This window comes from Trichechus manatus, unplaced genomic scaffold (assembly GCF_000243295.1).
Source record: "Trichechus manatus latirostris isolate Lorelei unplaced genomic scaffold, TriManLat1.0 scaffold00002, whole genome shotgun sequence".
NCBI lineage: Eukaryota > Metazoa > Chordata > Mammalia > Sirenia > Trichechidae > Trichechus > Trichechus manatus.
Genome location: NW_004443938.1, coordinates 3,641,979 through 3,654,181, shown reverse-complemented (window position 1 = coordinate 3,654,181; position 12,203 = coordinate 3,641,979). Strand labels below are relative to the sequence as shown.

The 12,203-nt window shown below is 46.4% G+C and overlaps 1 protein-coding gene across 3 annotated transcripts in view; it reads left to right on the top strand.

The window, feature by feature from the left end:
• The window catches only part of CEP43 (centrosomal protein 43), a 54,698-nt gene that overhangs the window by 38,767 nt on the left and 3,728 nt on the right, over positions 1–12,203 (top strand). For 2 of the 3 annotated variants that reach the window (XM_004368780.2, XM_004368779.2), the window contains 2 exons: positions 3,343–3,382; positions 9,628–9,724. In XM_004368780.2, coding sequence (XP_004368837.1) covers positions 3,343–3,382; positions 9,628–9,724 — 137 coding nt within the window. The remainder of the gene's footprint in view (positions 1–3,342; positions 3,383–9,627; positions 9,725–12,203) is intronic. The other variant, XM_023728518.1, reaches the window with a different exon arrangement.

The window sequence follows — 12,203 nt, the reverse complement described above, 5'->3', positions numbered from 1 at the left end:
AGGCATTTAGATCTCACGGCGATGCGCTGTTTAGGCATTTAGATCTCACGGCGATGCGCTGTTTAGGCATTTAGATCTTAACGGCGATGCGCTATTTAGACATTTAGATAGCATTTCAACGGGAAATGAGCTTGGAGCTCCAAAGGAACAGTTACAAAGAAAGCTTTGGAAACTGTAAAAAAAACTTACTTTCGTTTCGGTACTGTTTCTGTTACTGATGGGAAGCGGCCAGAGGAAATGCTCGTGGACAGATACTCACGTGTGTGAAGCAGAGGCGGCGGGCAGCTTTCTGTGAGGGGCCGGAGAGTAGACACTTTAGGCCTTGGGGGCCACGGACGGTCCCTGTCTCATACTCTGTTTTCCCACGATCCTTTAAACATGTAAAAACATTCTCAGCCCACAGGCCATACAAAAACACACCATGGGCCAGACTGGGCCCAGGGGCCATAGTTTGCTGACCCTTGGTTTGCAGTAATACATGGTCTGTTAAAACCCACTGATTTTGACACTGACTTGTTAAGTTGAAGTAATGCTATCTGTGTTATGACCAGGAGGTCGGAATCGAAACTCGTCTTCTAGCACGTTTTCAGGAAATACCTGGCGTTTTGAATATGACCACACATGCTGGAGTGTGGGATGCAGTTACTTTGCTCTAAATCTAAACTCTAGCCACACACAGCTGTTCCACTGCCTGGGCTAAATGCTCACTTCTGCCATCTGCATTGGCTGCACAGGGGGGCCCGGAGTGGGTCCTGGACGGCTGTCAGCACTGGGTCTCGTGGGGGCCCAGGGGCGGGTCCTGGACGGCTGTCGGCACTGGGTCTCGTGGGGGCCCAGGGGCGGGTCCTGGACGGCTGTCGGCACTGGGTCTCGTGGGGGCCCAGGGGCGGGTCCTGGACGGCTGTCGGCACTGGGTCTCGTGGGGGCCCAGGGGCGGGTCCTGGGCGGCTGTCGGCACTGGGTCTCGTGGGGGCCCAGGGGCGGGTCCTGGGCGGCTGTGGGCACTGGGTCTCGTCGGGGCCCGGGGCGGGTCCTGGGCGGCTGTCGGCACTGGGTCTCGTGGGGGCCCGGGGCGGGTCCTGGGCGGCTGTCTCAGCCTTGGCAGCCAGGTCTACAGGTCTTTTTTGGCACCTGCAAACCAGCCGCCATGGTTCCCTCAGTCAGAAGACGGCTGACCTCGCTCTTCCTGTTCTCTGACTGACCATTTCTGTTTGTTCGTGAGTACTCTGCAGTCCCTTAGCCTGTGAGGCCATGGCTCACCTGGCTGCTGACGGAGGTGGGCTCTTACTCGAATGGGTGCAGCATCAGCACCTGGCGGAAGGAAAACGGGAAAGCTATCTGAAAACTGGGTCCCACTCACTGGTGATTGCTGGGGACCCCCGACCACTCTGGCGATTGCTGGAGACCCCCAACCGCTCATGGTGACCGTCGGGGACCCCCGACCGCTCATGGTGACCGTCGGGGACCCCCGACCGCTCATGGCGACCGTCAGGGACTCCTGATTGGCTGTCCACGAGGCTGTGGGCCTAGCAGCAGCTGCGGTTCTTGTCTTTGTCATGCTCTATACCGTCTCTTCCCCACCCCCTAGAGTCATCTGTCTGGCTTATCTGTAGGACACTGCCCAACCTCCCTGCCTCCGCCCTCCCGCCTGCCCCATCCTCTCCAGCCTGGACCTTTGCCGTCACCCGCTGTGTTCTTTTGTCTCGCCTCCTCTAAACGCATTCTTACGGAGGGCAGAGCCTCTGTGGAAACATAGAAATCAGATACCACGTCCCTGTTGTCTTTCACTGCTCCCTCACACATTCACCCCCCCACCCCCATTATTTCCCTTTGCATTGAGGCTGAAATCCTTACCTTGACCTGCAAGGCCCTAAGTGAGCTGGCCCGCGGGCCCTTTTGGTCGCCCTCCTGACTCATGATTCTGTGGTTACTCTGGCTTCCTCCTTGCTCCGCACCCCACCAGCCCTCCTGTCTCAGGTCTTTGTGCCTGTGGCGCGGCTTTGGAGCACACCTGCCCTGTGGTTTGTACCTCTGGTGCCGTCCCCTCCACGCGGCCTTCCCGGCCACTCGGGAGCACTTGGTTTGTTCCGTGTCAGCCCTGGAGGTCAGCGAGGTCATCTTGTTTATTGCCCTGTCCCCAGGGGCTGTGCCCAGCGTCTGGCACCTAGTGGTCACACACTGATAAATGAATGCAGTAAGTACGATGGTATGTTATCGTGAGAGGAGCACCTTCTCTAACTGCCCGTCCAGAACTTGAATCCCCTCCACAATGCACTTGACCTGAGAGTCAGGCCAGTCTTCCGCTTTGGTGGACACAGGGGACAGTGCCAGCAGCCTCTTGAGCAGCTGGCTGCCAAGCCAGGGTTTCTCTTGGCGACCTGGATTCTGCCCATTCGCAGCCTTGTCTGTCTTCTGTGCATCATTCGCTGACAGTTTAAGACGGCTGTCCTGTGCCTCTTAGTCTTTGCCTTGACAACCCTGTTTCCTTCAGCCAGAAGACATGGGGGGATGACACATCACAGGAGCCTGTCCTGTCTGGCTGGAACCAAGTCTTAAAGGTGTCCACCTCCAGGGCCTGGCATGCATACAGCCCGCTCGTAGAAGCTGCTAGCGCTGGTTCCTTCCCTTATCATGCAGCCTTTATCACGAGTGTCCTGCATGCGAGATCAGTGTTGAGCCCTTAATGCACATCACTCCTCTGGCTAACCCTGGGAGTTGTGTGGTTTGACCCTACATTAGAGCTAAGGAAGCAGCAGAAAGAGGGCCAGTGACTGCCAAGTTCCCATAGCCTTAAACGGGAGTCCTGGTGTGACCCTGCTCTGTCCCCCCAGTCTGCGCCCACGTGCTGTGCTCCACTGCCTCTGCTCACCTGGCGATGGCGCTGTTTCATAACTACAATTACGTTGAAATGTCTCAGTGATGTAAAAGGTGACTGAAGGGCTTGATCATAACGTCCTTTGCTGTATACTATTAATAACTAAGGTTTGCTTTTAATAGGAGAGGATGTTATAAATGGTAAACATGTTATGATTAAACTCGAGCATCTGGAAGAAAAGACTAGATATTAACTACGTTTTTGTGTTGTGGTATAATCACTTCTCTTATAAAAGTTGATTATTTCTTAAGTAGCTGTTTTGTCATTTTCATTCATTATGTATAGTAAAAATATTTCTGATCTTTTTAATATTTAGACTAAAGTTTAAAGTTTAGAGATTTATTCTTTAATGTGCAATATAATTCAGTAATGGGTGTTTTTTGAAGGAAGTGTTTATGTGTGTATTTAATTGTAGGCAAATCATGAAGTATGTTTATATAACTATGACATATTTTTTAACTTATTAGGGACTGGAGAAGAAGATGACTATGTCGATGACTTTAATAGGTAAGAAAAATATTTGGGCAACAAATACACAAATTTAAATAATTTTTGAACACAGGAAAGTAAGACAGAATTGCATCTCGTGCTTATATTAGTGTATTTGATCCTCTTGTTCAGTTGATTGATTGTGAATAAGAGATAGTTAATCCAAAATTATATATTTGACTTGGGAGCATGTTTTTTAATATATGTCTGTATTAAGTTTAGGAAATTTGATAAGAAAAAATACCGAGGAAAGACTCAGGTCATTTAGAAGCAATTACGTTGCTGTGTTCTAAGCACTCTTTTTCTCCACCTTTCATCTCAGATTATTTTTCTGAGAGCCTTCCCCTTGGGAGTGGGGATGAGACGAGAATGCCCACTGTCACCACTCCTATTCAGTATTGTTCTGGAAGTCCTAGCCAGAGCAATAAAGAAAGGAAAAGAAATAAAGGGTATCCAAATTAGAAAGGAAGAAGTAAAATTATTGCAGATGATATGATCCTATATGTAGAAAACTCCAAAAAGTCCACAAGAAAATTGCTGGAAGTGTAACTAATGTCATTGAATAATTTGTGTATAAATTATCAAATGGGAACCTGATTTGCTATGTAAACTTTCACTGAAAAGACAATAAAATATTATTTAAAGAAAATAAAATAAAATTGCTAGAACTAATTGAGGAATTCAGCAAGGTTGCAGGCTACAAAGTCAACATGCAAAACTCATTGGGGTTTCTATCTACCAACTATGAGAAGTCTGAAAAGGAAATCAAGAAAACTATACCATTTATAATAGCGCCTAAAAAAAAAAAAAAAAAAAAAAAAAACAACAACCTAGGAAAACACCTAACTAGAGATGAAAAAGCCTTACATAATGAAAACTATACAACACTGCTGCAGGAGTGTTGACCTAAATAGATCTAAGTAAATGGAAAGACATTCCATGCTCATAGATTGGAAGACTTAATATTGTGAAAATGTCAGTACCACCCAAAGCAATCTATAGATTCAACACAATCCACTTTTTACCAAAATGGAAAAGCTGTGTGAAAAGGAAAGAGACCTCAAATAGCCAAAACAATTTTGAAGGAGAACAAAATTAGAGGCCTTATACTCTCCAGTTTCCAAGCTTACTATATAACTACAGTACTGCCTGGTACTGGTTCAATGATAGACACATAGACCAGTGGAATAGAATTGAGAACCCAGAAATACATCCATGCATCTGTGGACAACTGATCTTTGACAAGGGTGCTAAGTCCATTCAGTGGGGAATGGACAGTGTTCTCAATAAGTGGTGCTGGCAAAATTGGATTTCCACATGGAGAAAAATAAAGCAGGGCCCATAACTCAGACCATATACAAAATCTAATTCAGAATGGATCAAGGACCTAAATGTTAAGACTAAAACTATAAATCTTGGAAGAAAACATAGGGACAAAATGATGGGACCTAATTTTCTTTAATTCTAGAATGTTAAATTCAACAACAAATGCGCAAGCAACAGAAGACAAAATATAACTGGGACCTCATAAGAAATAAATGCTTGTTGTGTTCATCAAAAGAGTTTATCAAAAGAGTAAAAAGACAACCTGCAGACTGGGAAGAAATCCTTGGGAACCATGTATCTGATAAGGGTCTAATATCTACAATACATATAATACTTCTACAACTTAATAGTAAAAATAGAAATAACCCAATAAAAATGACAGTAAAAAGAAAAAAAAGAAAAATAACAGTAAAAATAAAAATGAAAAGAATCGGCAAAGGACCTAAACAGACACTTCTCCGAAGAGGAGAGTCAGACAGTCAACATAGACATGAAAAGATTCTCGTCTTCATTTGCTACTCAAAGTCACACCCCACCCATTGCTGTCGGGTCGATTCCGACTCCTAGTAACCCTATAATACAGAGTAGAACTGCCCTGATTAGCAGCCATTGCTCTTACCCGGTGCACCACCTGGGCTTCTCATCAGCCACTCAAAACCAAAACCAAACCCATTGCCATCGAGTCAGTTCTGACTCATAGCAACCCTGTAAGACAGGGTAGAACCTCCCCATATGGTTTCCAAGGAGCAGATGGTGGATTCGAACTGCCGACCTTTTGGTTAGCAGCCTGAGCTCTTAACCACTGCGCGACCAGGGCTAATTAGAGAGATGCAAGTCAAAACTACAGTGAGATACCACCTCACCCCTACTACAATGGCCATGATCAAGAAAACAGAAGCCAGCAAATGTTGGTGAGGATGTGGGGAGATAGGAATCCGTATCCACTGCTCATGGGAACGTAAAACGGTACAACCGTTGTGGAAAACAGTATGTTGATTCCTCAGAAAATTAGAAATAGAGCTACCATGAGATCCGGCAATCCCACTCCTAGGTATATACCCTAGGGACCTGGAAGTGGGGACACGAACAGACGTATGTACTCCAATGTTCATCCCAGTGATATACACAATAGCAAAAAGATGGAAATAATCCAGGTGCCTCTCAACTGGTGAATGAATAAGCACAATGTGATACATCCATACAATGGAATGTTATTTAGCCCGGAAGTGCAGTGAAGTCCCAGTACATCCTACAGTGTGGTTGCACCTTGAAAACGGTATGCTGAATGAAGTCAGTCAGTCACAAAAGGACAAATATTGTCCAGTCTCACTTACATGAAATGACAAGAATAGCTAAATATATAAAAGCTATTGCAACTGATATCACTAAGCTGTACACTAGAATTTTTTTAACAAAGGTGTGAAACTGCTACATTTAATTTTACAAAAAAACAGCAGGGAAAAAAAAAAAACAAAAAGCAGCAGCCATTGATAATACTTTGCTACAAAGAAACACCTCATGGGATTAATTTTCTTGGTTCAGGGTTTGAGGTGGTGGTCTCGTGGTCCTGTCCAGTGAATTGGCCTGATATTGTTTGAAGAGTTTCTGCTCTTCATCCTAGTTCAGTGGATAATGCCTGGAGCCTTGAAAGCTTGCGGGTAGCCGTCCAAGATACAGCAGTTGGTCTGTGAATCGCCTGGAGCAACAGGAAGGAGGAGATCCAAGAATCGGAGAAGGAAGTGGTCTGCTTGTCTAATTGCCTGCATAAACTACTGTCTCCCTTGCCATGAGACCAGAAGAAATGAATGGTACCCGACTACTATTACTCATCTTTTTGATAAGGAACCCAATAGAGGAATCTTGGTCAAAAGGATGAAAATTGAGGAACGGAACTTCATATTCTTATTTGGAAACCGGACTTACTGAATACATTGAGACTGGAGGAACCCCCAAATCTATTGCCTGGTGTCTTAGTCATCTAGTGCTGCTGTAACAGAAATCCCCCTAGTGGGTGGCTTTAACAAAGAGAAATTTATTCTCTCACAGTCTAGCAGGCTACAAGTTCAAATTCAGGGCGTCAACTCCAGGGGAAGGCTTTCTCTTTTGGCTCTGGAGGAAGGTCCTTGTTATCAACCTTCCCTTGGTCTGGGAGCATCTCAGCGCGGGAACCTCAGGTCCAAAGGACGCGCTGTGCTCCCATCACTGCTTTCTTGGTGGTATGAGGTCCCTATGTCTCTCTGCTTGCTTCCGTCTTTTATATCTCAAAAGAGATTGGCTTAAGACACTATCTAGTAGATTTCATCAGTATAACTGCTACTAATCCATCTTATTACATCAGAGTGATAGCGTTTACAACACATAGGGAAATCACATCAGATGACAAAATGGTAGACAATTATACAATACTGGGAATCATGACCTAGCCAAGGTGACAGGTATTTTGGGGGGACACAATTCAATCCATGACACCTGGAAACAGCATTTGAACCTTGAGCCAAAACTATTCCATGAAGTCATCTTTAAACTAAAGCGCCTAAGTAATGTCTGTCTTGAGTGTTGCACCCTGTTGAAGATTCCGTCTATGAGATTGAAATGCCAACAGTCAGTCTAAAGGACAGACGAGAACTTTAAGGGGCAGAGAGTACAAGGGAAACAACATTGGTGAAACAGTAAGGGCAGAGGTAGTGAGAATGGTGCAGTGTGAAGACTGTAACCGTGGTCGATGAACTGTATGTTGGGGGTATGTTTTGTTGTGTGTATTTTCAGCAAAAATAGAATAAAAATAATCTATAAATCTTGGATAATAATAAATTTGGGTCATTGTACCAAAAAGAATTGGTTAACTTTGAACCATTTCATAAGGTAGCGTATGATCAAGAACCGATGATATTGAAGGGAGAGGTCCAAGCTGCACTTAAAGGCGTATGCGAAAAATAAGTCTCCAGGAATTGACGGAATACCAGTCAACAAACAGATGCAGTGCTGGAGGTGCTCAAGAAAGTTGGAAGACAGCTACTTGGCCAACTGATTGGAAGAGAGCCATATGCGTGCCCATTCCAAAGAAAGGTGATCCAACAGAATGCAGAAATTATCAAACAGTATCATTAATATCACACGCAAGAAAAATTTAACTGAAGAGCATACAAAAATAGTTGCAGCAGTACATCAACATAGAACTGCCAGAAATTTAACCTGGATTCAGAAGAGGTCATGGAACAAGGGATATCATTGCTGATGTCAGGTGGATCTTGGCTGAAAGTAGGGAATACCAGAAAGATGTTTACCTGTGTTTTATTGGCTATGCAAAGGCATTCGACCATGTGGATCATAACAAATTGTGGATAACAGTTCAAAGAATGGGAATTCCAGAACACTTGATTGTGCTCATGTGAAACCTGTAGTTAGACTGAGAGGCAGTCATTCGAACAGAACAAGGGGATACTGCGTGGTTTAAAGTCAGGAGAGGTGTGCGTCCTTTCGCCATACTTATTCAATCTGTATGCTAAGCAAATCTGAGAAGTTGGACTCTGTGAAGAAGAGCAGGGCATCAGGATTGGAGGAAGACTCATTAACAACCTGTAATATCCAGTTGATACAACCTTGCTTGCTGAAAGTGAAGAGGACTTGAAGCACTTACTGATGAAGATCAAAGACCACAGCCTTCAGTATGAATTACACCTCAACATAAATCCTCACAACTGGACCAATAAGCAACATCATGATAAACGGAGAAAAGATTGAAGTTGCAAGGATTTCATTTTACTTGGATCCACAATCAACACCCTTGGAAGCAGCAGTCAAGAAATCAAAAGACACATTGCATTGGGTGGGCAAATCTGCTGCAAAAGACCTCTTTCAAGTGTTAAAAAGCAAAGATGTCACTTTGAGGTCTACAGTGTGCCAGACCCAAGTCATGATATTTTCAGTCATCTCGTATGCATTTGAAGGCTGGACAGTGAGTAAGGAAGAGCAAAGAATTGATGCATTTGAATTATGATGTTGCCGAAGAATATTGAATACACCATGGACTGTCAGAAGAACGAACAGGTATGTCTTGGAAGAAGTATAGCCAGAGTGCTCCTTGGAAGTAAGATGGCAAGACTTTGGACATGTTATCAGGAGGGAGCAGTCCCTTGAGAAGGACATCACGCTTGGTAAAGTAGAGGGTGCGGACTCGACGGCACGTAACAGCAACGAATCTGAATACAGGTTATCCCCGACTTACGCTGTGTTTGAGTTACGAGGAACTGCCTTCACAACTGTTGTTGTCTTGTATGTTTATTAGTAATGTGTGCTACATACAGTGTGCAGCGTGTAATTTGCTGATGTTATCGTTCTCATGCCAACCCCCAAAGACAAATGAAGATCGGATTTATAACGACACTGATAAAAAAAAGCCAATGATAATGAAACTAGGAAAAAAAAAGATGTATGTGACAATGTCAGAACTTACTTATGATGGAGTTGTTGGAACAGAACCCTGTCATACATTGGAGGCTACTTGTATAATGTGGCTATGATCAGAAATTTTAAATCAGATGGCTGATAATTTTATATGTGACAATTTTTTTTCCTGTTTGGAGTTTGTATGCATTTTTCAACAACTCACATGGTTTTTGTGAGGGTGTGATGTAGGTGGGGTTTTAAAAACCAGTGTTACTTGCCGTTACGACTGTAGTCCCCATTACAGACCTCAGTGTTCTCATCTGTTCAGTCGACGTATCTGTGTTGCTGCTCTTGCAAAGTTATTTTAAGAATCAAGTGAAATTGTGTATATGAAATTAATGATATTGACAGCAGTGGGTTTGTTTTTTTGTGGTTTATGATGTTTTACCTAAAGGATTAAAATAAATATCCAAATGTTAAGGAATGGTAGTTACTCCCTTGAATGTTGACATTCGGAGTTCTTATCTGTCCTTTTCTCCTCCTGAAATCAGTAGCAGCCGTCGCTCAGGAAACAGCCAGCTGAGTATCGGTGAAGAGACGGAAGAAGGCCTCTCTGTGGAAGCGGATGACATCAGCGCCAGTGATAAAGTATGGGCTGTGCACTGCCTGCGGAGCGCTGGGTTTGCCTGTTTGGTGCCTTGATTTACTGTGAAGCTTCCACAGTGTAGATTAATCAGGGGAGAAGCCCTTGGAAGTTGTGCAGAGTTTGTTGCCGAGTTAGATGGCCCACGCCTGAGCGGAGCCTAGTGGGCATGGAGACTGCCTTGGGCTGTCACTGGATGGGTGAGCGCTTCTGAAATGTGTGATGTTCCTGCTGGAACATGGATGCTGTGGGGTGACATCAGGCAGAGCCGCCGTACCTGTCGGCACTGTGCCCCCAGGGCACGCGACTACCAGGCCATGGCCAGGTAGGACGTTGAGCAGAAGGCGGGTAGGCCGCGAGAGCAAACAGCAAAGGCAGAGGTGGCGTCAGGCTGTCAAACTAGACGTCCTTCCTCGAGACCCGGGTTTGACCTTCTCATCGGGCCGAGGACCGAGCATGTAGAGGGTCCTGAGCTGTATCCAGAGGCAAGTCTGTGTCGCGTGAGGCTGCTCTGGCTGGGTGGTGACAGTGCTCTCCAGGATGCGAAGGCTCTCCAGAGCTTGCACCGTGCAGCGCGCACACAGCCAGGACTGAGAGGCAGCGTTGGTTTCACCGTGAAACCACAGCCTGAGTCAGCAAACCTGGCTTTGAATTCTTACTCTTGTATCCCTTGTGTTTTCTTAGGCAAGCTTTGACTTGTGACCCTCAGTTTCTTTATTTGTAAAGTGGAAGTATGAATACCTGCCTAGTAGGGTTATTCTGAATGTTAAATTTGATAATACCGAAAGTATCTTTTCTAATTCCTGACACACTGCAGGATTATATTAATTTGCCTTTCTCTTACCTTTTCATGTGTATCATCTTAAGAGGCCTAAACAGTCACTTTAAAGTTATACCCAAAGAACTGTAGAACTGTTGGAACAGTCGGTTTTCTTGGTAGAGTTAACACAGAGTTCACCTCTTGGCCCAGCCTCTTCAGTTCATCACAACTTTCAAAGTGTGGAGATAAAAGCGAGCCGGGGGACTGGGAATTCACAGCTGCGTGGCTGTGGTTGGTGGATTTGCGGGCGGGCTGTAGGGGAGAGAGACGCATGACTCTGCCCCCGGGGGCCTTGGGTTGCTGGCAGGTGGCCCCGGGGTGGGGGACGGCTTCTGGGGGCTGTCCCTCACAGCTCCTGCTTCCCTGTTCTTGCCACATCATATGCTTTCTAGAATTTTCACTGAAAAGCCTAACTTTACACAGTTGTGACCGTCATCTGGTTTGTAAGCCAGCCTTTTTTATAGACTTCTGTGCAGACACCTGGGATCGCAGAGTGTTTGTGAGGTGTGCTCTGGTGGAGCAGCCAGCTGAGGGACAAACCAGTCCCCGTGAAGCACCCACTGTCTGGAGAGCACAGCCAGGGTGCGGGGCGTGAGAAAGAGGGCAGTCAGGAGCAGCGGCCCTGTGGGCCCTCGGGTCTGCTCGGCATCCCACTCACAAAACGTCTGTGTGCCTCCATTTTCACACGTACCTTCTGTCTCTTGGGCAGGGGAGGTGGATGTGAAAAGGACAGTGCACGACAGTCCCGATGGAAAGGGGCGTGTGTCCCTTTAGGGCTGTGACAACTCAGAGATGAGCACCGATGTTTGACCTGGATTTGAAAGATGGCTGGGATGTGGCCGTGCTCAGGTCCGTAGCTGCGTCTGGAGCAGAGACAGCCATGTGGGCCAGGTGTCGAGTGGAAGGTGCAGGGGCTGTGAGACCCCTGGGGTACAAGGCCATCTGTCTGGGGGGCCCAGACTCAGCCCCAAACCAGGGGAGGAGGCGCAGTGACAGGGCCGCCAGCGGTCTGAAGGTGAGTGTGAACCAGGAATCGGTAATGGAGCAGGGGCAGAGGGGTGCAGAGGGGAGAGCAGGCTCCCTCAGGGACGGCGCGCGGGCGTGCACACCACTGCCAGCGCCAGCAGCTGACCCAGCCAATGTGAGCGCGTTCACTCTTGTTAAGGCTTTTGGAAATGTTTTGAAAAGTTCTTGATTGCTAATTCGTGTTTTAACTTGCTGTCACAGGGATCCTTCATTTCCTTTTCAATGCTCACAAAGTATCTTTGAGATATTTTTATCTTGTGGATTGAAAAATCTCTGTATCTATATTTTTGAGCTACAGTGAGTTCTAATTCTATAACTGCTGAGGTATGAAAGCCTTTACTAATTAAATAGCCCTCTGTTCCAGGTTAGCCCCCGTTCCCGGTCAGCCCCCGTTCCCTGTCAGCCCCCGTTCCCTGTCAGCCTCTGTTCCGGGTCAGCCCCCATTCCCTGTCAGCCCCCGTTCCCTGTCAGCCCCTGTTCCGGGTCAGCCCCGTTCCCTGTCAGCCCCTGTTCTGGGTCAGCCCCCGTTCCCTGTCAGCCCCTGTTCCGGGTCAGCCCCGTTCCCTGTCAGCCTCTGTTCTGGGTCAGCCCCTGTTCCTGGTCAGCCCCTGTTCCCTGTCAGCCCCTGTTCTGGGTCA